This window comes from Cynocephalus volans, chromosome 12 (assembly GCF_027409185.1).
Source record: "Cynocephalus volans isolate mCynVol1 chromosome 12, mCynVol1.pri, whole genome shotgun sequence".
In the NCBI taxonomy this organism is placed as follows: domain Eukaryota; kingdom Metazoa; phylum Chordata; class Mammalia; order Dermoptera; family Cynocephalidae; genus Cynocephalus; species Cynocephalus volans.
Window position 1 is genome coordinate 48823101 of NC_084471.1, and position 27979 is coordinate 48851079.

The window sequence follows — 27979 nt, forward strand, 5'->3', positions numbered from 1 at the left end:
CCCTTTCCAGGTTTTCTTTTCTAATTTTTATTATATATTAATATATGTAATATTGGTGTGTATTAAATATATGTAGCCTATGTCAGTTCCTTCATATTTTTTGACTTATTGAAATAAGAAAAAATTAATGAGCATGTGACTCTTATGAGAATACTTTCTTGAATTTGTTTCTTCTTCATAGTCTCTCCCTTATTCTGGCCTATACTGTCTTTTGAGAGACTATGGAAAGAGCCATCTATCTGGTCTTCCCGCCTCTGCTGACCATTTCTTCTTTCCCAAAACAGACCCTGCACTCCCATTATTCTTGTTTTTCTACAAGTTCTTCATGCATGAAATCCCACAACTGCCCTAAATCGAAGTCTTGACTTTATGGGGCATAACTCTAATATCACATTTTTCCCAATTCAAGTCAGAATTAAAATTGGGCTCACGATTGTCCCATAGCACTTGTTTTTTATATCTGCCTTAGGATATAGCACAGTCTGTCTTATTTTGATAATTTATATATAACACGTCTGCCATTCCACTAGGAATCAGGAAGAGGCGGACCATGGTCTACAAAACCCAGCATTCTGCTGCCTGATAAGATATTCAATACATGTCTGTTAAACTAGTAACTGAGTAACTGCATTAATGTGTGAAATATTAGGAGGAAACAATAACAAAAAAGAAAACAGTAAACAAATACAACAGCAGCATTACTTATGGAAAAGACAAATCCTTGGTAAATGTTTCTCCTGTTATCTAGAGACCAACCCAGGTAGAAATTTCAGAAAGAAAATAATTGTATAAAACTAGACACAGATTTTATTGTTCATCTACATTGACTCTTCTCTTTACTGATCTAAAACTCACAATTACCTTTCACAGATTTGCCCTAATACTTTATATCTTTATACTTTTTCTTAAATAATTTCATCCACTTAGCCATTAAATTATAATCTTCAATTATAAAAGATCCTTTGAGTATTAACATTAAAGCCATAAAGAGGCATGCCTTCAAAACTCAGATATCCATGTGCAGACACCTTGCTCACTCTGTACTCAAGTTGGAACCACACCCAGAGTAGCACTGAAATCAACATTTGGAGAAAAATGAACTATGGCAGAGGACAGGACTTTTGTGTAATTCTCATGTTGCCAGAGAAATTTTTTTGCAGATTATGAAGAGTTGGTTTTATACTATTTAAGAAAACATTTTTTTGCATATTCATTTTTAAAGAATAATTTGGAATTATTACATGTCGTCAACAAAACATTTAGAAAGTAAAGTCATTCCAATAACATAAAATATCAATTACAAGATTAATAACCCAGCCAAAAGAAAGTGGAGTCTTGAGATAATATTTCTAAATCTTCTATCAGTAGCTGACAAATCTAAGCAATTGCTATTGTATGAGTTGTTAAGAAAGAGGATTTTAGCAAAAAGTGATCTGAAAAAAGTATGTAAGGAAATCAGGTAAATCAAAGAATAACACTAAAGGAGTATCCTATCTGGAAGCACTCTTCAGAATGGACATAGTATTGGGACATAAAATATGCAGAAAAAATCATTATAGCATGATTTGAAATAACTATGTACTGAACAAAAGAAGTTATAGAAAAAAATGTGAGAGGGACATCAGAGAAAATGTAGACATAGAGAATAAAAAAGTTTTAAAACTAGGTAAAAGATTTTTTTTTTCTGGAAAAAAGAGGGCCAGTCAAACACTTGATAACAATTTTTTTTTAATTGAAACATAGTTGATTGTACATATCTGTGGTGTACAGAGTTGAATATCAGTATCTGTGTGCAATATGTGATGCTCAAGTCAGGATAGTTAGTATACCCAACATTACACAATGTAATCATTTTTTTGTGTCCCTTTATGAATTCCTCCCTTATACTCCCCCCTCTCTTCCCCCACCTCTGGTAACCTCAGTTCTATTCTCTCCTTTTGAAAGTTCAAGGAATTATTGTGATCGTTTCTTCCTTCCTTCCTTCCTTTCTTCCTCTTTTTTCCTTCCTTTCTTTTCTTACCTCTCACTTATGAGTGAGGACATGCTGTATTTCTCTTTCTGTGCCTGGCTTATTTCACTTAACATGATTTTCTCTAAGTTCATCCATGTTGCTGCAAATGGCAGTATTTCATTCTTTTTTATGGCAGAGTAGAATTCCATTGTGTACATATACCATATTTTCCTTATCCAGTCATCCAATAATGGACATTTAGGTTGGTTCCAATTCTTGGCTATTGTAAATAGAGCTATGATAAACATGGGGGTACAGGTATCCCTTTGACATGATGATTTCCATTTCTTTGGGTATACACCCAGTAGTGGAATTGCTTGATCATATGGCAGTTCTACCTGTAGTTATTTGAGGAAACTCCATACCATATTCAATAATGGCTGCACTAATTTACAGTCCCACCAACAGTGTAGAAGAGTTCCCCTTTCTCTGCATCCTTACCAGCATTTGTTATTCTCTGTCTTTTTGATAATACCCAGTTTAACTGGGGTGAGATGATATCTCAAGTTTTATATGAAGGAGATGTGGTCAGTTGATTTTCAAATAACTGAAAAAGAGTTAAATAGCAACCAGACGTGAGAAAATGACTAAAACAGAGATATTTTAAAGGAAGAAAGTATTCTTTTACCATGGAAGCCTTAACCATTAATGGAACATGTAGAGTGTCCTTCAAAAGGCAGTTTGAATAAACTATATTTTCTTCTTGTATTAACAATTTAAGTATTGATCTTCCAGAAAGCTGGAGAATATTTATATAAATACTTTCCATAATTAAACAGCTTATATGGACTCTTGCTTAGTCTTTCTCCAAACTGCAACATTCCTTCATTTATTCATTTATTCATCCATCTATCCTCGCCTCCTACTAATACAGCTGCTGCTCCAAAATCCTCTTCTACCATAGTTCATAGATATTGCTTTGGGATGAAGACAATGGCTTAAAGATTGCCAACTTCTCCCTCTCTACCTCCCTCTTTCTCTCTCTCTCATATGCACACACACGTGCACACACACACACACACATAAGAAACATAAGAAGCCAAGTATACTATATTTTCTATGTGATCATCATATATAGTAAAGGCAAAAAATACAAGTCTAAATTTAAATAATGTCATCTCAAGGCATATCAGACATACCACACAGAATATTTTATTTTATTTTTAATTAGATTATTATTCTAATTAAGATTTAAGTATGTCATTATAGTGTATCATTATTTAGATTTGAAAGAGTTTATATTTTTACAAATGAGGAACCTTAGGAAAAAATAAAAACAACTGGGTTTAGACTAAAGGATATTTTTCAATTTAAAAATAATGCATATATCTAAAGGGCAAAGTTATTTTATTCTTATTTTAAAAGGAGATTCTAGATTTTCAAAACATTTTTCCTAAAGCATGCATATGTTCAAGTGACCTTTTCTTTCTGCATATGTTCAAGTGACCTTTTTTTTTTCTTAAATAACATTAAAATGAAGTAAATCAGAGTATACTGTATTTACAAGGTAATTTGCGTAAACATCCGTAACTTGCTGATCTAATTCAGAAACTCCAAATTCACATGTATCTTAAAATAAATTTTGTCTTGGGTACATAAATGCATCATTGGGAGCAGGTGTTAAAAGAAGATTCCATGGAAAATTAAGGATATTCAAGTCAAGAAGACTTGAGATTTGGAGGTCAGTTCTCTTGAATTTTAGGCAGACTTTCCACATGAACAAGATTCATTAGACATAACCATAAATAACTACGACCTTCATGTGTGCTCAAGATTGTCTTTTTTCCGTGAAAACCAGGATGCACAAGCTGCTTACTCATTCAGACGAAGTGTTGCTGGGCCTCATCATATAGCAGAGGCTTTATTTAGCAGTTATACTTCACATCTCATACGTTCTGACACCACAGACAAGGACAGAAGCATAGTATATTTTTTCATTAAGCATCCATATGAGGAAATCTTCAAGGATGGGCTCACACAAGAGGTTGATGAGATTATTTACACAGATGGGCTATCACTGAATTCAGGAACAATACTGAATAAAGCCACGCATCTCAAACTCCACCGTGCTATAAAACTGAATTTACCATCCTACTAGATCCATAATAAATAAAATATGTATTACAAGTGAATACCAGCATAACTAATGTTTTGATCATTGCAATTAATCTGCCAAGGAAATGCACCAGTTGAGATCTGCACTTCATTTTATCAGTCATACATATATAGAGAAGCAAAGAAGAAAAACAATCTTGTCTAGGGCATGGGCTCGATAACTGAATGACACTTTGTAATCTTCATTGTTGGATTCATTCTTACATCATATGACTGATTTTCTGGAAGCTAAGAAAATTATTTTACTGTACTAATATTTGCAGGATAAGGAAAATAATTGCTTGAGTAAGGTTTTCTCTATCTCCCTTTCTGCTATTCTGACTTCAAGGTGAGTTTATAGAGAGAATGAAAATCCCAGATGAAAGTTTCATCAAACCACCTTCAGATGTCCTTGAGAAAATAAATTAGTCTCTTCATGTCTTTCATTGAGAAATGAATTATTTCTTTCCTTGCTTTTTCTCCAGAAAGGCAGAAGTCCTAACTTCAGTTTGGATGCTTTTGCATAGCCGAGTATACCGTGGAGCAAGTTAGTATTGAGAACTTGATAACATCTAGAAGTCAGTCAATGAAGTAAAAGTTCATCACGATAGTGCTTGTAAAACAGAAGGACAGCTTTGCCTCCAGCTGTTGATTTTTGTTTCCAGTATGCCAAAGCACAGACGTATTCTGTCCCTAGAGAGTTTCAAAACTCAGAAACATACCGTCCAGGAAACTAAAGCAGAAAGCCATTTATCATGAAGCAAACTCTTCTGACAGTGGTGGATCATAAGCAGCCCAGGTTTTTATATCAAGAAAGCAATTTCAATCTTGCCAGAGTGTATTCAGCAAGGCCATAGAAGAAATTCATTGTTTAAACTTTTCATTGAGGGTAGACTTTTGTGTAATGCCATTAGTTAAATTGATGAAATCCAAAGCTTCAATATCTGAGTTAAGGGGAAAAAATAATTTTTAAAAAATTTAGTAGAAATAGCATTCCACAAATCACTCTTTGGGAAGTACCACTTCACAGGATAAAACTTCCCAAGACACAGAACATAAAAATAAACAATACCCTTTCTCCTAGGATCCTATCGGGAAGCACTTAACACTCTCTAAGCAAACATCTATATCACAAGTCCTGTTATTACCTCTCCAAACTTTAGCTTCTTGTATGCAGCAGCAAATTTCTACCTCTAGCTTTCCTCCTTTTTTTTTTTTTAACCATCAACCAATATGAGAAATATTGACTGTTGCTACTTTCAGATACCTAGAAAAAATAAACCACACTGATAACTGGTGATCTAGCATCCTTTTGTTTTAGAATGATTCAAGATCAACTTAACTTTCTTGTGACTTAATATAGAGCAAATATGAAAGTGGAAAAAGCAAGCTACTCCTATGTCCTTCTTTCTTTCTTTTTTTTTGGAAAAATTATTTCAAACTTGGAAATAATGGGGAAAGCTGAATAGCATGTTCTGTCTTTTTTTTTTTGGTTATGAATATTCATGAGATACAAAGCTGATTGTTATCCCTCGTGCCCATGATGTGGGGTCAGATTCATACTGGCAGCATACCCATTACCACAAATTGCATTTGTACCCCGTGTCCCCCACCCAATTATCTTCATCCTCCCTCCCCCTCCCCCATTTCCCCCTACTCCACTTTGTAGCCCAAAAAGTATTCTCTCCCTCTGCAAGTCCAATGCACTACTGTGGTCTTTCTTTCCTTCCTTCTTTCTCTCTTAGCTCCCAATATGTCCTTATTTCTTAAGCAAAAGAAAAAGTATTCTACTTCTTCACTCATACCGAATTTCTGTCATTTTTCAATAGCAACATCATGGTTTCAGCCTGCAACAGGGTCACTGAAAAGAGACATTAAAATGAGGTGATAAAAAACATTTGGTCCCAAAGCTATAAAAACGTTTTCTCAAGCAGAACTGGAAAACAGAGAAAGACTTAGCTTTTAAAGTAAACAAGAGTAGAATTAGGAACAAAAATGCCATAAAGGCACCGATCAATGGTCAATCCGACGGTGAGCTGTCCGACAAAGGCATCATGTGATGCTGAGAGGGAGGTATGCTCACTGCTTGCAAGACCTTCACCTCAGATATGAGAGGTATGCTCTGAACTTTCCTAACTGCTCCACCAGGGTCATCTAAGGAATCACAGGACATCAGAAATAGAAAGTATGACTTGATGCTTGAGAAAAGTAATTTAGAACAAGCAAAAGAAAGTTTTACTTGTCATTATTTTTCAGGAAAGACATGAATAGCTCAAACTAAAAAACTCTTAAAAAAGAAATAGGAACAGTTAACAAAGCATGACTTTGCCTAATAATACAGAACCATATTTACTTCTCTTTTTCATGCTCTATGTTTAAAATAAAAACCAAAAATCTCTCAAAATCCTTTGCTGTTAGGAATCTGAAACAAGTAGAAATTAAATTGGCACCCCTACCATAAAGCCGGTGAGGGTGTGGAAGGCAGAATTAATGACTGTTAAATTCATTTAAACTACACGTGTTTATTTTTGCTCACTATCTGTAAGTCATTGCACTAAGTGATAACTGGGATATCTCTAAAGCTTTGATTCTAAAAGGACTAATTAAATAGATATATACAAATAATTACAAAATATTAGAGCTTTAATGGAAAAGAAATTAGTTCCATGTTTATGTGCAATGTGCTGTCTAGACATAAAAATAAATCAAAGGATAACCAGTCTAGTGTAGTTGACTAAGAGCACAAATATAATAGCCGGTGTTCGAATCCTGACTCTACCATTTACTAACTTTGTAATGGTGGGTGGGTTAGTGCCTCAGTGTCATTTGCAAAACGGAGATGGAAAGGGTACCTATATTATGTGGTTGTTGTAAGGATTAAATGACTTAATATATGTAAGAACCTTATACAAAAGTGTCTGGTACACAGTATTACATAAATGTTAACTGAGGTTATTATTTAAGATATAGGTATCTTTAAACATGCTAACTTTTTTCCTAATACTACTACCACACTCATATCAAACTGGAAAAAAATATTTTTCAGGCATTAGATGACACTTCACTGGGTATTTATCCCATTTACTGGCTATTTATCCAAAGGAAAGAAAATTAGAATACTGAAGATATATCTGCACCCCCATTTTTATTGCAGCACTATTCACCATAGTCAAAATATGGGTTGATCAACCTAGGTGTCCACTGACAGATGAATGGATAAAGAATATGTGATATATATACACAATGGAATACTACTCAGCCATAAAAAAAGAATGAAATCCTGTCATTTGCAGCACCATGTACAAGTCTGGAAGAAATTGTGTTAAGTGAAATAAGTCAGGTGGACAAAGATAAATATTGCATGTTCTCACTCATATGTGGGAGCTAAAAAAAAAAAAAGTTGAACTAATAGACATACAGAGCAGAAATGTGGTTACTAGAGGCTGGGAAGGAGAGAGGCAGGGGCAATTGGATGAGGCTGATTAATGGATACAAAATTACAGCTAGTTAGAAAAAATATGTTCTAGTGGTCAACAGTACTATAGGTATCTATAATTAACAATAATTTATTCTGTGTTCTCAAACGGTAGAAGAGAGGAGCTCCAATACTTTCATAAAAAATGATAAATTTTTGTAATGAATATGCTAATTACCTTTATTTGATCATCAGCCCATTGTACACATGTATTGAAATAGAATTCTGTACCCCACAAATATGCACAATCAGTACATGTCAATTAAATGATTTTTAAAAAACTCTTGCTTTTACTCTTAACTGATGTGACTGCTGAAATAGTTTCAACTGCATCAATTTAGTCACAAGATTCCTGCTGTGACAGATCCCTTTCCAGAAGGAAAATGATGCAGCAATAAATGTTTGCACATTTCATCTTTAAACTGTGGGGCTGGAAAACAATTTTGGGAATATGTAAGCAAAACACAAACATTCAACTGCTTGGTCATTGCTTTGCTTGAGCTTATACTACTTACCAGGGGGATACATACCAAAAATTCTCTAGGCTAGATATTTTTATGGCACCAAGCTAACTGTGTCTCATTGTAAAATGACAGCGGAGAGGCAGCACACAATTAACTGCAGAGTGGGCTTGCTTCTGAATGTGCTGCGTTCTGCGGAAGCCTAACCATGCTTCTCAGACTCACTGAGACCTACCCAGCCCCACTCTAGCCCATGCAAATCTCTGCTTGGGGTTTCTCAGCTACAAGACAGTCTTGGCATAGAATTTTTCTCAGAGTCCTTAGGCTGTTGGCTCAAATGCAGAGGAGGATGAGCCAGGAAAAGCTAAGGAGGGATTGATGTGAAGGGAGGACAAAGTATTTATCAACATAGACTCTTGGGGAACCATAAAATGATGAGACTGGTTTTCTCAGGCAGGAAAGAAATTGTATCTGAAGGTTATTTCAAAAGAGAGAAGAAATAGTCAAATAAAAGGCAAAATTATTTGAATAAATGTACAATCTTCTCTACTGGGAAAGTCAATACCCATTTAATGACTGTGACCAGGCAATAATACAGGAGAGCAGAGTTTGGATTCAGGTAGACTGAGTTGAAATCTTGGTTCTGCTACTTATGAGCTTCATGAATTTGGGCCCAAAAATGTACCTATCCAGGCTTCAGTTTGATGTCATGCTTAAATGAGACGATGTATGATAAAATTCTGGGTACATAGTGAGCATTCAATAAATAACTATTAACATAAAAAATACAGTTTTAAAAATTAATATTGTTTCTTATCTTGTTGAAGATTTTAAGATGGTAATAAAAGAGAAAAAAGATGATAAAACAGTGCTTTGCTAATGGGTGAAAGTCATTACTTTAAGATTAAAAAAACTCAGGTAAAATTCAGTGCTCTGTTTTTAAGAATGATGCCATTGTTTCAGTCAAAAACTTTAGTCTCTGATGCTAGGAAGCAATAATCTGATGAAGAAACAAAGCATGGGAAAATTAAGCGAAGTCAAGCCTTGAGTCCATATGTTGCCCATTCTCACTCCCTCCCATCTATATTTCTTGTATATTTCTCATCTTTTTCTCTGTCTGTGTTACATTCTGCATAGTATCTTCACTTCTATTTTCTAGTTTACAATTCTCTCTTTAGCTCTTTTTTAATCTGTGATAAACCCATCTATTGTATTTACTGTCTTCTTAAACACAGTTGATACATTTTCATTTCTAGGAATTCTTTAGATCTGCTTACATTTTGCTTATATCTTAAAGGCTCTTTTTATTTCTTCAAATTTATTAGTATATTATTTTATACTCTGTATCTAACACACCCAATGTCTGAATCATATCCATGATTGATCCTGCTCTCATATGTTTCTGCTGTCTCATGTTCATGAAAACTTGTTTCCTTGTGTGACTGGTAATTTTTGACAGCTCTTTTTCCTTGAGATTTACCTGTGGAAATATTCTGAAATGAGATATAAAGGTGGGTTTCCCTAGAAAGAATTTGTTTGAGTTTCTGTCTGGTGTCTTGGGATACCTCTAGTCTAGGACTAAACATTTTAAATTAAATCCTGGCTTGAGGTTTACAGTATACCAAGGCAGTTTTCATTTGAGATCCAGTGCTTGTAGTCTTGATTTGAGATTGAGTGTTGCTTGTAGTTGTAAATTTTCAGGGGAAATTATCTTTCCCTCTTCACTTGCTGCCAAAGTTTGGAACAGGCAATTCTTTGTAGTCCCCTGAGGATGGGGGTAGGTTTATCACTAGTTCATCTGTGTGCTACAGTGTAGCTCTTTTAAGGTCTAGCTTTATAGGAGGCCTTCCATTAAACTTCTCACCTTGGGCTTTGTTTCCTTTTCCTTTTTCTGTGAAGCCTTGAAAATTCTGCACAAATTCTGCTGCTGGAGAAAATGCCCTTAAGAGAGAAGCCAGCTTCAGTACTTCTTTTTTCATCTGTCTGTTTTTTAAAGGTAAGACATGTTGTATGAAACCACAGTCAAGCCTTCTAATACTGATATAAAGACAACTCAAAAAGAGCTGGAAGACATTTTATTTTAAAAAGTTAAAAGACCAACAACTTGGTTTCAATTCCACCAGGAAATATGTAATAGCATGAATGATAATGGGCGTAGAAAACATGTAGTCTCTAGATAATTTTCTCAGTAGGTTATCAAATGACCCTAAGCCTCCTCCGAAAGAATTCATGAAAATATGTGAAAAATAAACATTTTCATCATTTCAAGGAAATAGCAAATTTACGTTCAAAAAGTCTACTTGGGCTAAACAGAAAGGTTTTTGTTTTTTGTTTGTTTATGTTTGACCAGAATTATATCTACCCAACATAGCAACAAAATTTGCATTGTTTGAAGCAAAAACTCTGATTGACACTTATATATGTCTTTGGTTAATAAAGAGGTAAATTGTTTAATATTTCATAAATATAATTTTTGACACTAAAAATAATTTTGGGGTTCACATAAAAAAGAAATAGTAACAAAAGGGATCCCTAATGATAAAACAATTGGGGGCTAACTCTTTTGAACTTTATATGTAACACTGGTAACCATATAGGGCTTTTTGAAGATGTGTACATTACATAAATATACCATGTGTGGTTGATTAAAATTGAATGTGTATTTATGTTGATTAAAAATCATCCATCAGATGCTAAAACATCACCCATTCACGATTGTTCTACAGGAAAATTCACTTCAGTTCAACTTCTTCCAATATATTCCATTGAATAGATTAGAAATTATATTCCAATATAGCTTCTTATATTATGAATTTATAGTGTGAATATCTTTATTCTGGATTTTCTTGAAATGTTCTTTTTGTAAAAAGAAAGTTTTATCCCTGTACTCCTTTTCCTTGTTTATTCTTCTCATTCATCAAAATGTCAGCCCTTAATTCCAGTTGCCTTGTTTGTTTATCCTTTCAATCTTAATTTATTCCTAACTTTACTTGTCCTTTTTCTAACTACTATAGAATTCTGTCATCCTAGAAAATCTATTCAAAACACTACAATCCCCTTTTTCTAACTATGTGATAGGGGAATATACATTGGCTGAATCCCACTTCTTTTTAGTTTTTATCTTCAACTGATATTTCTTCTCTGAATATCCTGTATAATGCAATTTAAAATTCACAGACCACCTGACTAAATGGCCTTGCACTATTAACTGAAGCCCCATTCCTTTCTGAGATGCATTGAAGCTGCTTCATGCCCTAACAGAATTACAGTCACATATAGCTGCAGGTGAGCACGTTACAGGAAAGGAATACTCTTTGTATATTGCCATTTATGCTAATTGAAATGGTAACTTTTTATTCATAATTGTGACTATTATGAAGTCTAGCACAAGTGAATCATTGCAAAAGTCATTAAATTTTGCATAAGCATTGCTTCTCGGCCTTTTGGCTAAGATCAAGTGAAATTTTGCATAAGCAAATTGCTAAGAATTCTGGCTGTGAAAGTACAGTTTATCCAAGGTTTCACTTTCTGCAATTTCAGTTATCCACAGTCAACTGTGGTCTGAAAATATTAAATGGAAATTTCCAGAAATAGAAAATTCATAAATTTTAAATTGTGCACCATTTCAGGAGCGTGATGAAATCTCACGTCTTTCCAATCCATCCCCCCAGGATGTGAATCATTCCTTTGTCCAGTGTATCCACACTGTATATGCCACCCATCTATTAGCCATCAATATTGCCTGCTCCTGATATCCAACCATTGACATCGTCATGGCTGTATGGTCCAGGATCACCAAAAGCAGATGGTCCTCCTTCTGACATATTGTCAGAAGGTCAACAGTAGCCTAACAATAGTCACAATGACTATGTCATTCCTTTCACTTCTCATCATGTTATTATCTCACATCATCACAAGAAGAAAGAAGAGGGGTAAGTATAGCACGATAAGATATTTTGAGAGAGAGAAAGAGAAAGGCCATGTTCACATAACTTTTAATACACTATATTGTTATAATTGTTCTATTTTATTATTAGTTATTGTTAATCTCTTACTGTGCCTATTTTATAAATGAAACTTTATCATAGGTATGTACATATAGGAAAAAAACAACAGTACTTTCATCCCTGAGTATCCATGAGGAATTGGGTCTAGGACCTCTCTCAGATACCAAAATCCACAGATGCTCAAGTCTCTGATATAAAATGGCATAGTATTTATAGCCTCTGTACATCCTCCCATATACTTTAAATCATCTCTAGATTACTTATATAATACAATGTAATTGCTATGTAAATAGTTGTTATACTGTATTGCTTGGGAAATAATGCCAAGAATAAAAGTCTGTACATGTTTAGTAAAGATGCGATTTTTAAAAAATATTTTTGATCCATTGTTGCTTGAATCCATGGATGTGGAACTCACAGTTACAGAGGGCTGACTGTTTATATAGGGTTCAGTACTACACACTGTTTCAGGTGTTCACTGGGGGTCTTGAGATGTATCCTTATGGATTAGGGGGAACTACTGTCTTTCAAAAAGCTGCAGAAGCAGAATCTCACTACAGCTAAGTTCTGCAAGCCAAGAGTTACACAGCTCTGGCCCTTAAGCTTCTTAAATCACGTGATCACCACTCTGGCTTCCACAAAGGTAGCATAAAAAACAGCAGAAGAATGAAGTCAAAACCAATATTGCATCTTCTTAAGCATTTCACCAAAGTAAAAAGGACAGAAACTGTGTGCAATAGAGGAATTCAAAAGTAGCCATCTAAACCAGTATTTAAAAACAAAATAATGCAGCACAAGATGGGCAGAGAAGATAAGAAGAACTCTTTGAACAGGATTAAGCCCTTCCTTACACTATTGAATAATCTTCTACCTAATCAAATACATTTTTTTTCTTTCTGTTCCATCAAGGAAATGCCAAATAAGGGAGAAACATCTAATGGGGAAAAGCACAAGTGTCACAGAGAAAGAGAACAAGCTGTTTTGAGTAGTATTAAATGTTTTGTACAAGAAAAAATAAAAAGAAATAAATCATTTAAATGGTAATGAATCAAACACAAGTGCAAAAGAAAATTTGCCTTCGTCAGCAAAATGCACAAATTAATAATTTACCAGTAGGTGGTAAAGGCATATGTCACAAAAATGTCAATGAACGTATTTCCTCCCAACATGTACATTTTCTTCACAATGGCAAAAAGTCATTTCATTTACATGATGTCTTAAAATCACCTCTAGCCCAGTATAATGGTGATCCAAGTGCAAAGGCAAAGACAAGACTCACTGGTGACAGAGAGAAAGAGTCACTAAAGTATGCTATATCTAGAAATATTTTTGATTATTTTTCATATGAACCCACAGATCATTCAGAGGTGGATAGGAATTATCTTTAAATTTTCCCTTTTTACCTAAGAAGCAAGCAGTCTGCTTCTTTTACCATTCACACCTCTAAATACATAACAAAGGGAAAATTTACACAATGCAAACATAAATATGTGAATGTGCAATTAATTTCTAATAAACTATAAATATGATATTACATTATCTGACTATCATGCATCATGAAGTCAAGATCCAGGAGGAATTTTTCAGTAGTCCTTCAATTTAGTTTGCTAATTTAGGAGCAAATTTTCTATTTTATGTTTAAAGAATATCAAAGAATGAAGATTTTACAATCTTGGGTAGTTCATATTAAAATAATTGCCTTTTATGTCAAGAAGTTCTTATATTAACTGAAATTTCTTCCTGTAATTTAAGGCCATTTATCTTATTCTGACCTTGATGTTGACAGAGTAGTGGTGATCAGGCTTCCTATAATGACCATTCACACATAAGAGCCAATTACTAAGTCACCTCTTAGCCCTCTATCCTCCAAGGTAGACATATGTAAGTTCTTTAGCCTTTTCTGACTGGCTTTATCTCCAAATGTTTTAAATCAATCTCTCCCTCCCTCCTTCTCTCAGTCTCTCTCTCTCTCCTTCGTGTAATTTTCTCAGCCTCTTAAGCTTGTTTGCATATTCTTTATAAAATGATGATAACCAGTGATTATTACTTCCCAGATTTTATAACCCTATTTTTTATTTGCATGCCAGTATGTTACTTATTTTAAAATACTGCATTTTTTTCATTCATGAATCCCTACTTCAGTATTTGTCAAAAGACTAACTTAAATTATATTTCTTATCGAGACAATGGCATAATAGGCAAGTACCCTGGAAAAATGTAAAGAGTATAAGTTAGAAATGACAAGATGGGACTCTCAGCTCTGACACCAAGGATCCTGAGCACATCATTAAACTTTTTGGGCCTTTGTTTACTCTTATGTGAACTGAAGATAATGTACCCCTTATAGGGGTGGGAGATTAAATGAGATAATAAGTGAATGTCTAGTGGCAAAACAGCCCCTCAAAGAACAATTGATACCATTATTCCCTATTATTGCTATCATAGACCTGACTAAAAGTCTGTTGTCCAACCATTTTACAAAAATAACTATAAGTACTGTAGTTAATATATACAGTACATCAGATACTGTAAAGTATGTACAAATGTGTCAAACAGGACAAAATAGCAATTAAATGTAATTACATTAATTTGATAGTATGTATGTAGTTGACTGTGAGTAGAGAAAGCAAAGGCTAAGAAGAAAGACCTAGTTAGAAGAATAAGAGCTAGAAAGACTTGCAGAACAGGAGGCTGATTATGCCTAAGGCGGGACAGTGAAGAGACAGCAGGAAAAGAGCCCAGCTGACAGAAGGGGGTCCCCTGAGGTCCAGGGCTGACAGGTCAGGCCATATGTGATGGTCCCCATTAGAAAATAGAATGATTGGGCAACACAGTTGTCTGTCTTCTCCCTCTGGAATTTATATGGAATTATGTCTGAAACTCCTTAAAGCTATTTCAAGTGCCATCTCTTTCTCCTAATTTCTATAAACAGATGAAATTTTTCTCTCTGAAACACCATAACATTCTGCTTATATTGCTTTTCAGACTTTCACTTTAATTCAGCTCAACAAGTATTTACCCAATTCCTGCTATACACAGACAATATAATAGGTACTGGAGATACATCAGTGAAAAACCTGGACATAGATCTCTCCCTTTATGAAGGTCACATTCAAGGGGGATAGCAGGAAGCAGACAACATAGCAAACACAATAATGGATATATTGTATAATATGTTAGAATGTGATCAGTGATATGGGACAAAACAAGTGGATTAGAATAAGAGAAATGAGTGAGGAAAAGAGTGAGGGTGTCAGTTGCCATTTCCAACGGGAGGCCTCTTTTCAAAGGTGATATTTAAGTAAAGGCTTCAAGGAGAAAAATGTAGACCCATAATGTTATCTGGAGTGTAACATCATTCCATAAAGTGGGAACAGCCGGATCAAAGGCCCTAGTGAAGGAGGGAGTTGGGTGGAGTTCAGGGAAAGCAAGGGAGCCAGTGCACCGTGATGAGGGGAGAGTGATAAGAAAAGAATTCAGAGGGATAAGAGCTAGAATATGGGTCAGGGGTCCATGGTGGCTCAGACAGAGTAGGGTGGGTGGAGATCAGGGAAGATCTTGTGGGTCATTATAAACACTTTGCCTTTTCTTCTTATTTTGGTGGAAAGTCATTTCCAGCAAAGTAATGGCACAATCTGATTAGGTTTTTAAAGATCATTCTGAGTGGTTGGTATCTGGTTAAAGACAGACTGTGGCGAAACAGGATTAGAAGCAGGTGATGGTGATTAGAAGAGGTCAGATTCTAGAAATATTTTGATAGTAGAAATGAGATTTCCTGACCAACAGGATGAGATCATCCAAGATGGCCTGGAAACTTGGGGTTACCATCCACTGAGATGGTTCATATCACATTTTGCCTTGAAATATATTTATTTGTGAAAGATTTTGTAGTTCAGAGCCCAGGCTTTGAGAACTTAGACCTATCTGATATCAAATTCTGGCTTGTCCATTTGCTGGATATCTGACCCTGTATAAATCTCTTAAATACCTGTGTCTGTTTCTTCATCAGTAAAATGGGTTAAAAAAGCCTGCATTCCAAGTTTTGGTTAGGAGTAAATGGGATAATATATGCAAAGCATTTCACAAAATGCCTTGTTCAAAGTAAGTGCTCATTAAATGATAGATGTGTTTTACTGTTGCTCTTAGTATGACTACTATTTTTCATTTCATGTGCTTTCCATCTACTATTCGGTTACCTTCTTGAAGGAAGGAATCATCTTATATTTTTTTCCTACAGAAAGAAGGCATCCTGTATGTAGAGTTAGTATATGCTCCCTCTGTGTTAACTGTGGCCTGACTGACATGACGTTGTGGATGGGGAGCCTAGTCTCACAAGAGACGATAAGTGCAAATAGATGATTATCCTTTCTTCTTCATTTCAAAGGATGATACAAATTGTACTTATTTATCTCTGTTAGCCATACAAGGATTTTCAAACTTTGGGTGTGCAAGATATTGGCAGAGCATTGCAAGTTGCATTTCCGCCACCACCCCCTTTTGTAAAATTTGTGTTCACCATGACCCCTTGAGGATTTTTCTCTATCTGCCATTTCTTTCTTTTTACTCTATGTAATTTTGTTAGGTCTCCAAAATACATCAGGCTTAATATAAGAATTGTTGAAAGTGTTCTTGTTTTCAAAGGATCCTCTTTAAATTGCTGGAGTCGTTTTGCAATCCATTCCTCTCTTCCAAGCTTGTAGCAACCCTCTCCACTTTGGCATCATATGTAAATTTAATGAACATTCGCTCACTTTCATCATCCAGGTCATTGGGTCATTGATTCTCATTTCCCTTTGTGCTTTTAGAGCAAAGAGACTGTCTCAATCCATCTTTTCCAGTCCTTCCTGTCTATGGACAGTACTTTTCCTGTTTCCATTGCTTTTAAGATAAAAGCGTCCTCATTTTCAATCTACTATTCTAATGGAAAACTTGTTATTTCACCAGGTCTAACTTTTTTTAAAATAAATATTGCTTTTTTCTCTTTTCATTCTAAAAAAAGGTATGTAATTTTAGGAGGGTTTTTTTTTTCTTTTTTTTTTTCTTTTTTTCTTTTAATACTGACCTTGGGGCTATCCATACTGAACATCACTCAGTAATTCTTCAAAGACACACAGTTCTTAAATGCAAATCCACAAAATTAGCTCCTGGTCTATTGGTTACTAACCTTTATTTCTCTATTAAGTTCTCTAGAATATATTTCTCTGCAAAAAGTTATTTAAAGTGTAATGAAATTGCTATTCAGGAAGAATAACAAAAACAGAAGTGGGAATAATTAGGATAATTACTAAGGGAATAATTACAAGAGAGGATAAGCTAATGAAGCACTGATGCAGTGAGAAGTTGACTGCTGGCAGAGGTTAATGTTGACTCAGAGAGAGATCTTCAGGGAGGACAGCATGGAGGAGCAGTGGCAAAAAGTTTTTTTTAAGCACTATAGAAAAAAACATTCTACATTCTACAACTCTAAGTCTCTACAATCTTTTCTGAATTGTCCAACTCTATCATATTAATTCCATCTCTACCACACCTACAGGAATATTCTTTCTAGAATGCAATTTAATTATGTTACTCCTCTGCTGTAAACTCTTCCTTGGTTCTTCTTGATCTGCTGGATGAAATACAAATTTCTTAGTATGAGAGAAAACGTCTCCCAAGTTCTTACCCGTCTTATCCCCCCGAGCCTGTCTAGTACCCTAAACCCACACTGTTCTATGACCATGTAAATTCCTTCCAATTTCACTTAAGCACCATCATGGTCCTCTTCTGAGCCTCCTCTACAGAATGGGTTTCTTTCCTTTTTGCAGCTCCCCTCCATCACTGCCCCCCATCCTGTGACTGTATCTTGTACATATTTCTATCATAACTCCTAAGAGTCTGAGGTTGGCATTCTTTACTTTTTTCTAGTCATTTCCTTTTATAAATTGCTCCTCCCCTACTTCAGGTGATTCTAGGGGGCCCCTCAGTTATGTGGCCAACTCCCATCACAGAGGATGAGCTGGTGACCCACGATGGCCAGTCAGAATACTACATCCCCATGGACTCAGGGACTTGCCGATGGTAATCTATTATCTAAATGGAACAAATCACAGTCCTCTGGGGAAGCAGATATAGATTCTGTTGGGAAGGATGCCATTTATTCTTTCTCTGAGTTCACTAGGATCAAAAAATTGAGGACCCTATTAGCCTGAACTTCTTTGGGGTCATCTCTCTAAGAATTATCTAGAAATTAAGTCGGATAGAGGCAAAAAGAGCCAAGAAACTGACTAAAGGTAGATTTCTGAAGATATTATTAAAATATCTGATTCAACCAATTGACTTATCAATTATTTAATCAACAAATTTCTTGTTATTACTTAAGGTAGTTTCAGTTAGGTTTCAACATTTGAAATAGAAATATTGCTAGTTAATACTCATATGTTACTACACTAATTTATTTATAGGCTGTCCCTCCTTTGTTTCTTATTGATTTTTTATATCCCTAGTTCTTAGCACATAGTGCCTGGAACATAAGCAGAGGCTTATCAAATGATTTTGGAATGAATGTTCCAGCCAAGTTTGTTCATCAAATATGGTAATGATTAAGAATGTTGGTCCTGGATCTTGATTTCCTGGGGAAATATATTCTTGGATTAATAATTATTCGGTAATCTCATCTTTTAAATAAGGATTATGATAGTAACAACCCCATAAGACATTTATAAGAATTAAATTAAATAGCAAATTTAAAAATTTTGGCATAGTACCAAGCACAGAGTATGAATTCAATAAATGTTAGATGTTGTTATTTATGGCTAAACAATCATCTGTATTGCCTGTTACATATCCCAGAATGACATGGTTTACCCATCCACTGACAGTTAAATTGGTTATTGCATATTACCCACAAACAAGCTTTTTGCTAGGAAGAGCCTGTTGAAGACAAATTGGAGAACTAGATTAAGACAGCAAGTGTACATCAAAGCCTGATATTGAGATTATCAAAATGAAGTCATGAAATTTCAGCATAAATGTTCTGATCTTCATTTTTCCACATTCACGTTTGCAGATTATTTTTCACATATGCCAGCAGGCAACTGAGCCACTATTTTTCTCTACATTTTCAGTTGTTTGATTTGGTACTGTGTGGTACAATGTATTCAAACAATGAATGCCCATCAGGAAAGCATAATGAACAAGTAGACAGCAAATCAATAAGGGTATAGAAGACTTGAACAACTCTATCAATCTACTTGACCTAATTGGTATTTATAGAACACTCCAGCCAACACCAGTAAAAAACACATTTTTCTGAAGTTCAAACTGTACATTTACCAACAGATACCAATTTCTGGACCATGAAAAGCCAAAATAAATCTAGGAAGATTCAAGTTATATAGAATATTTTTACTGATACCAACAGAATTAAATAAGAAATGAATAATAGAAAGTTTACTGTAAGTCTTCAAATATTTGGAAACTAAATAATACTCTGAACAACCCATGGGGCAATTAACAAATTAAATGAAAAATTAGAAATTATCTTAAAGTAAATAAAACCTCAATATATCAAAATTTTAAAGATTACCCAGGAAGTAATTGTAGGAGAAATTTTATAGAATAAATGTCTGAATTAGGGGAAAAATAGGTTTCAAGTCAATGATCTCAGCTTCTACCTTAAAAAACTAGAAAAAAGAAGACAAAGTTAAATTCAAAATATGTAGAAGGAAATAATACAGAGAAAATCTATAAAATAGAAAAAAAGAGAAAAAGGTGTTTTTTTAAAAGATCAATAAAATTTATAAACTTCTAGCTAGACAAATCAGGAAAATAAAAAGGATAGGACACACATTACCAATATTTGGAATGAAAGAGGTTATACATTAGAGATTCTATGGTTATTAAAGGGCAATAAGGGAATATATCACGTACAACGTTATGCCAATAAATCAAACATCTTAGAGGTCATGTGCCAAGTTCTTGAAAAAGAAACAAATTACCAAAACTCATTCAAAAAGAAATAACCTGAATAACCCACTATCTATTAACAAAATTAAATTATTAGTAAAAACCTTTACATGAAGGAAATTCCAGGTTTATATAGCTGTACTGGTGAATTCTACCAAACATTCAAGGAATAAATAATATAAATTTCAGAAAAATTCTCTCCTAAAAAGAATAAAAAGATAACAATTCTCATCCTATGATACTAGCATTATTGTGATAACAAAGCAAAAGAAATTACAAGAGAAGAAACTATAAACAAATATCCCTCATGGACACAGATGCAAAATTTCTAAACATGTTTTTAGCAAACTGAATCCATCAATTTATAAAAAGGATTATACATTATGAATAAATGGTCTTTCTCTCAACAATGCAAGGATGGTCTAACATCCAAAAAATCAATTAATGTAATTCACTATATTAACAAACTATAAAAACCAAAAAAAATGTATAACCATTTTGATAGACGCAGAAACAGCAATCTATCTAATCAAAACACATTTCTGATTAAAAGTCTCAGCAATGTAGAAATTGACTACAACATCTTCATCCTGACAAAGGGTATTTATAAAAAATTAAATACATCATACGTAATGGCTAAAGATGAAATGTATTGTCCCTAAAATTAGTATCAGGACAAGGACATCTGCTCTTACCACTTCTGTTTAACATTGTACCAGATACATATACAAAAATGAATTGTATTCTATATAGAGCAACAACAAAAAATCAGAAATGGAAATTTTAAAATAATACCACTTACAATAGCCTAAAAATGTGAAATACTTAGGGATAAATCTAAAAAGAAATAAAAGGTAGAAAAGATCTATTCACTACAAACTACATCACTGCAAGAAAATAAAGAGGACCTACAGAAATGGGGAAGTATATTATATTCATGTGTTAATCAATATCGCCCTGAATTGTTTTATAAATACAATGCAATCCCTGCAATTCTACCATGGTTTGTGCAGAAATTGACAGTCTCATTCTTAAATTCATATAGAAATGCGAAGGGTCAAGAATAACAAATAACTATTAAAAAATTAACAAAGTTGGAGGACTTACATGACCATATTTCACAACTTATTATAAATCAAGATTGTGTAATGTTAAAGCCAAGATAGGCAAATATATCAATAGATCAGAATAAATAGTCTAGAAATAGACCCACATAAATAGTTCACCGATTTTCAACAAATGAGCAAAGGCAATTCAGTGGAGAAAGGACAGAATTTTCAAGAAAATGGCTTTTGAATAATTACACAAAAAGAAGGAAGGAAGGGTGGTGGGTGGGCAGAGGGGGTAGTAGGAAGGGACAGAGGAAGGAAGGAAGGAAGGAAGGAAGGAAGGAAGGAAGGAAGGAAGGAAGGAAGGAAGGAAGGAAGGAAGGAAGGAAGGAAGGAAGGAAGGAAGGAAGGAAGGAAGGAAGGAAGGAAGGAAGGAAGGAAGGAAGGAAGGAAGGAAGGAAGGAAGGAAGGAAGGAAGGAAGGAGAAAAGGAAAAAAATCAGTCCAAACCTCAAACCAATACAAAAAGTAGAGGAAGGAAGGAAGGAAGGAAGGAAGGAAGGGACAAAAGGAAAAAAATCAGTCCAAACCTCAAACCAATACAAAAAGTAGAGGAAGGAAGGAAGGAAGGAGAAAAGGAAAAAAATCAGTCCAAACCTCAAACCAATACAAAAAGTAGAGGGAGGGAGGGAGGGAGGGAGGGAGGGAGGGAGGGAGGAAGGAAGGAAGGAAGGAAGGAAGGAAGGAAGGAAGGAAGGAAGGAAGGAAGGAAGGAAGGAAGGAAGGAAGGAAGGAGAAAAGGAAAAAAATCAGTCCAAACCTCAAACCAATACAAAAAGTAGAGGAAGGAAGGAAGGAAGGAAGGAAGGAAGGAAGGAAGGAAGGAAGGAAGGAAGGAAGGAAGGAAGGAAGGAAGGAAGGAAGGAAGGAAGGAAGGAAGGAAGGAAGGAAGGAAGGAAGGAAGGAAGGAAGGAAGGAAGGAAGGAAGGAAGGAAGGAAGGAAGGAAGGAAGGGAGAAAAGGGAAAAAATCAGTCCAAACCTCAAACCAATACAAAAAGTAACTTAAAAGTGTTTACAGATCTAAATATAAACATAAACCTATAAAACTTAAAGAAAAGAAAAACTTCATGGCCTTGAGTTGTGCAAAGATTTCTTAGATATGACATCAATAGCTCTATAATTAAAGAAAAATATAATAAAGTGAATTTCACCAAAAATGGTTATTCTTGGCATTTTGCTTTTAGAAAGACATTGCTATGAAGATAAAAGGCAGGCCACAAATTGGGAAAAAATTACTTGCAAATAATGTATGTGATAAAAGACCTATATTCAGAATATATAAAGAGCCCTCAAAACTCAATAATAAGAAAACAAACAACCCAATTTAAACAAACAAAAAAAAAACTGTTTTTTGAACTGACCAAAATTGTTAAAATTATTAAGCATTAGAGAAATTCAATTTACACCCACAATGAGATGCCATTAGAACTTCTAAAATTAAGACTTGATTATACCTAGTTGATGTAGGTAAAAATGTGGAGAAACTAGAATTCCAATACACTGTTGATGGAAATATAGTATGGTACAATGGTAAAATTACCTTAAGAAACAGTTAAGTAGTGCATTAAAATATTAAACATACCTATCATATGATCTGGCCATTACACTCCTAGGTATTTAGCCATGAGAAATAAAAGCAAATACACATACAAACATTTGCACATTAATGTTCATAGCAGTGTTATTTGCAATTGCCCAAAACCAGAAAGAATCTAAATGTCTAGGTAAATAAACAAATTGTTTTATACCCATTATTCTACAACATGCCTATATCTCAAAATAATTATGTTGAATAAAAGAGGGAAACAAAAGAGTACATATTGTATGATTCCATTTTTATAAAACTAGAAAATGAAAATTAATTTATAATGAAAAAGATTAGTGGAGGAACAAGAAGGGATGGAAAGAGCATGAGAAAACTTGTAAGAAAACTTAATAAGGACCATGAGAAAACTTTTCATAGTGGTGGATATGCTCATAACTTGATTATGGTGACATTTTCATTGTATATACATGTAAGAACATACCAATTTGTACCCTTTAAATATACACAGTTTGTTGGAGTTTAATTATACAATATCTTGACATAGCGGTTAAAAAAAAGAAATTTTTCTTGAGAAGTCACCACTGGAAATGGGTGGATCCTACAATCACTTGAAAACACACAATAAGAACTACATCTTCAGTAGTATTTAAAGAGTAAAGATATACTCATACAGCTAGAGACAAGTATGTCATAATCCAGTATGATGGCAGTCTTGGGCATGTGGCACAGTTTACTCATTTTAAACATTTGTAAACTGGTAAGCCTCTGCACCAAAATGTAGAGAGGGTAAAACAATAATCATTGTATTTTCATTCTTTTTACTATTTTGATTCTTAACCTTCTTTAATAAATTAAAAATTTCCCAAATCTGTGGAACCTGGAAGAAGTCTTATGTATGTGTAAAAGCACATTTATAACATATTTAATCTAAATAATATTTTCCTAATTTTATTCATGCTAAAGTAAAACTGGTATTTACAAAGAGTCTTTTAGAATTGGGGTTTGGGGAAAAATAACTATAGACATATCCCCAAACTCCTTATCTTAATAAATTATTTTCTGCATTATCTTTAAAGAATCAATACAGTTGAATAAACTGAATGTACATACAACAAAATCTAGCCAAAAACTTCATAAATAAAAATTAATATACATATTAAATTTACCATGGTTCGACACTTCCACTTATTTTTATAAAACATCAAAAAGCACCCTTTTGAACCAATGCAGTGATAAATTACTTGAAAAGACATTTTCTATTAACACAATTTGTATCTTTGCATATTATAATTTACAGTACTAATTAATAACCAATGAAATAGTCATTACCTGAGTGCAAAACCAAATATCCAAAATAACACCAAGGACTGGTGATGAATTAGTTTAACCTCTAGTTATTAAATACAAATGTTTTATTAAAAAATAGTAATTTTTTGAAAAACTTATACCATAATTAAATCAATAAAAAGTACATAGAAATCCCAACAAATGCCATTCAATCTACACTAAAGATGACAGTAAACTTTAACCCTATTTTAACAATTATTAAATGACTATTAAGTGTTAAACACCAAGATGCACATGATCATGTTAAAGAAAAATATTAATGCAAGTAACAATGGAAAAAATTTATATTATACCTTACTTTTACATCTAATGACCAGGCCAAAATTCTTCTTTGCCATTTAAAGTCTAGTCTTTAAAATTTGGTTTATTATACTTCCTATCCAGGAAACATGTTTAATTCCCAAAATCTTCTTTAAATAATGCTAGTAAAATGCATATGTCATGTCACTGCCTAAGCCCATTTGCATAAGCCAATCAAAATGAATAAGTACTTCAGGGGCACTGGTGAAAAATAACTTGTCACTATATAGGTCAGCTTTCTTATTAATAATAATAAAAACTGACATTTACCAAACACCATTTATACAGCAATTTCATATCGAGTCTCCAAACATTTATTCATTAATATGTCCAATATTTCTAAGTGTTATTTGTCAAACATTCGTCTCCATTTTACTGATTTATAAAGCAAAGCCCTATCTCATAAAATGACATGAATCTAGTGACTCTGTTTTCTAACACAGTCCATTTCGATCTGCTATGAAGAAGAGAAGAATAGAATACATCTAGCATGAAATAGTTTAGCTACCTGGAGAGTGAAATATTCAATTGGCACTTTGGTCTTATCTATTCTCACCTTTTTATATGCGATCCAGTCAAACACCCTGTCAATATCTGTTGCCTGTAGCACTTCCTGTGATACTGGATGAGAACTGGCCAAACCGTCAAGCAGCATCACTTCATGCAGAACGTCCGTCAGAAACCTCTGCTTTTCCTGCAATACAGTAGACGGGACAGTATTATAAGTGATTCATGGTTATGACAGAAGGTTATGACAACATGAATGGTGTGCATGTCGCTTAATTGATGATGTTCATCAGTCTTACATGGTGCTACTCAACTTTAAAGAAAACCCAGTAAATAAAATGCCCCTTAAGTTACTCGAAAATGAAGGTGGTTGGTTGATTTGAGCACACGTGAAACAAAATCAATGGACTATAATAACCCCTAAATGGATAAAAACAGTGGACTATGTGCTTTAACGGTGGTGAAAGCAAATTTGGACAGTGGGAACACAGTAAAAATGATAAGATGCAGGCTTACTTGTGCATTCTAAAGGATCAAAACTACAATTCTAGTCTCAAATAACCTTTTCAGGTAAGTTCATTATAAGAATACTAACTATTCTGCTATTTAACCACTTATTTCTAGTACCATTTGAACAGCTCATTTTCTCTCCGTGTCCCTCCGTCCATTCCTCTGCCTTTCCACACACACACACACACACACACACACACACACACACACACACACACACACACACACACACACACACATTTATTTTCTGAAAGAATTTCAGGAGATCACAACAAATAATAAAAAGCACTATTGACATCAAGCTATAATATTGGTGGCTATATTTGTTAATTTGGAATAATGGACATAAAGTAGAGATCAAAAGGTTATTAATAATCTATTACCATGAAGTAGTAAAAACAGACAAAATCATGAGACTTCTATACTTTGCATGCTGAGACATTAGTATTTGCTCTAATAAAAGCTGATTTGTTATATTAGAAGTAAACTGTAAAGAAAAAGTAATTCTCTGTTGTTTTTGTTTTAAGAAAGTCTGCTTTAAAGAAACAGATTGGGTTTTGTTAACAGAAGTGCTGGCAGCTACTAGTCCTCCTGGCCTCCTGCCTTCATTGAAGGAAGAGGGAAAGAAAAAAGAAGTTGCAAGAGAAAACAAGGGCTAAATAGCCCCTAGATAGTTGGGACTCGAGGAATATCATTACAGAGGTTAAATACTCCACCGCTTTAATTGCTCTAGCTAATTCCAAACTCACTTCTGAAGCCTCCTTATTTTGAGCCAGGAGATAAATAGCAAGTTATTTCTGAGTGAGTTGTAATTTCAAGCTGAGATGACACTAATCCTGGATTTAAAGAAATAGAAGTGAAAGATAAATATGCTAAGGAAAGAATAGTTAACTGGGCATATAAGTGTGTTAATTTCAATCTGGCTTTAAGAAACATTTTTCTTTAAAGATTTAAACTCAATGATTTAGTATATTTAATTAATATTTTAATTAATTAGCTTCCCAACTATACACTATAAAGTTTATTTTCTAATAGCTTAATTTTTATGGTCTATGGTCCATATATCTAATTTTTTCAGTCTTCTTTTGTTCTGAGAGTTTCACAGCACTGGTTTATGCCCCATCAAAGAGGACTACAGAGCAATGACTGAATCATACTGCACTTTGAGTCACAGAGGGCTGATGCAGTCCAGAGGCCACAGATAAAAAGTGCAAACTGAGACTGAATTAAGTGTCAAATATAACATAAACTAATATTATATTTTTTCTCAAATTAATTTTATAATTCAAGATGAATTAAGAACAGAATAGGATCTTATGATTTAAGATTCTAAGATTAAAAAGATCAGTATTTACATTGCTCATTTTAAGTACACTAAAAATCAACAATAAGATCTCAGAGAAATGGTCTAGTCTTAGTGAATAAGGGAAAATCATGTATCAATTTCAAAATAAAAACTTTAATGTTACTTTTAAACAGATACCCAATTGTGTTAGTCATTCAGTTTTAAAATGGACATTAAAATTATCTGATGTTTGAATTAATGGGAGAAATTATGAAATGTATAATTATACCTCACCTTGACCAGTGAACACTTTTATTTAGAAGAAGTACCAATTGAAGATGTGATTATATTCTGACGGTAAAGTAATATTCAGCTCTTCACATAGATTGCCTGCTCCATTACAAGTCATTCAAACACCTGGCCTAAAACCACAGTATAAAAAGAACTTAACATAATGTTTTATTTGAATCCTAATTTTAAATATTTAGTAATAAACATACATTGATCAATATAAAAATTTACTAAACATATCTTGGTTTGCTAAAGATATGATTTTTTAATAATGGTATAAACTAAATTCTACGTAGTTTTAAAAAGGAAATGAAAAGTAAATTTCAAAGAGGAAACTTTCTTGTTAAAGAAAATATAAATTAAATACGATGTATTGCTTCATGCTTTTGGAGGAAAACAAAACTAAACCTTTGTCTACTCAGTAGAATTTCAGTAAGCAGGGGTAAAATTTAGTAGTATTAAATCATTATCAAAAGATTCATCTTTTACCTTTTTGGATAGAATGTTACAGTGTAATTGAGAAAAAAAACTTTATTTGTATAAATAGGTTAAGAGAATGAGAGAGAGAGAGAGTGACAGAGAGAGAGAGAGAGAGCGAGAGAGAGAGAGAGAGAGAGAGAGAGAGAGAGAGAGAGAGAGAGAAAAGCCCGGCAGGAGAACACTCACAAAGCCTAGAAAAGAGAATAACTTTAATTGAGGTGAAAAAAAGACAATTCTAGCCAGAGGCAAACCCAATTTAACAGAACTACAAAGAGTTTCCAGCAGAGAAGGTGCTAAGTTTTTATAAACACCCGCATCACTACAAAGTAAGAAATCATCTTAGATTTGCCAGTGCCTGGTTGGGACATTTATCATCAAAATCAACATCAACAGCAAAACTTACCAAGTATTGATTAATTTCCCACTGTTCACTTGAGACTATGAAAGTTTTAAAATGAAGTTAAAGGAATCCTAACTCTAATGTGAGATAAAAGATAAAACAAAATAGTTGGCAATAATGAATGAAATAATAGTTTTCTCTTAAAGAATAGAAATGCTAAAGAAATTTTGAGAAAAACAATACTGTAAAATATAATTATTTGTGGAAAGTTT

At 33.9% G+C, this 27979-nt stretch overlaps 1 protein-coding gene across 1 annotated transcript in view; it reads right to left on the reverse strand.

Annotated features, from left to right (window-relative positions):
- TRHDE (thyrotropin releasing hormone degrading enzyme) overlaps positions 1-27979 on the reverse strand; it is a 394124-nt gene that overhangs the window by 130943 nt on the left and 235202 nt on the right. Inside the window, exon 6 of the mRNA XM_063076143.1 lies at positions 24851-24988. Coding sequence (XP_062932213.1) covers positions 24851-24988 — 138 coding nt within the window. The remainder of the gene's footprint in view (positions 1-24850; positions 24989-27979) is intronic.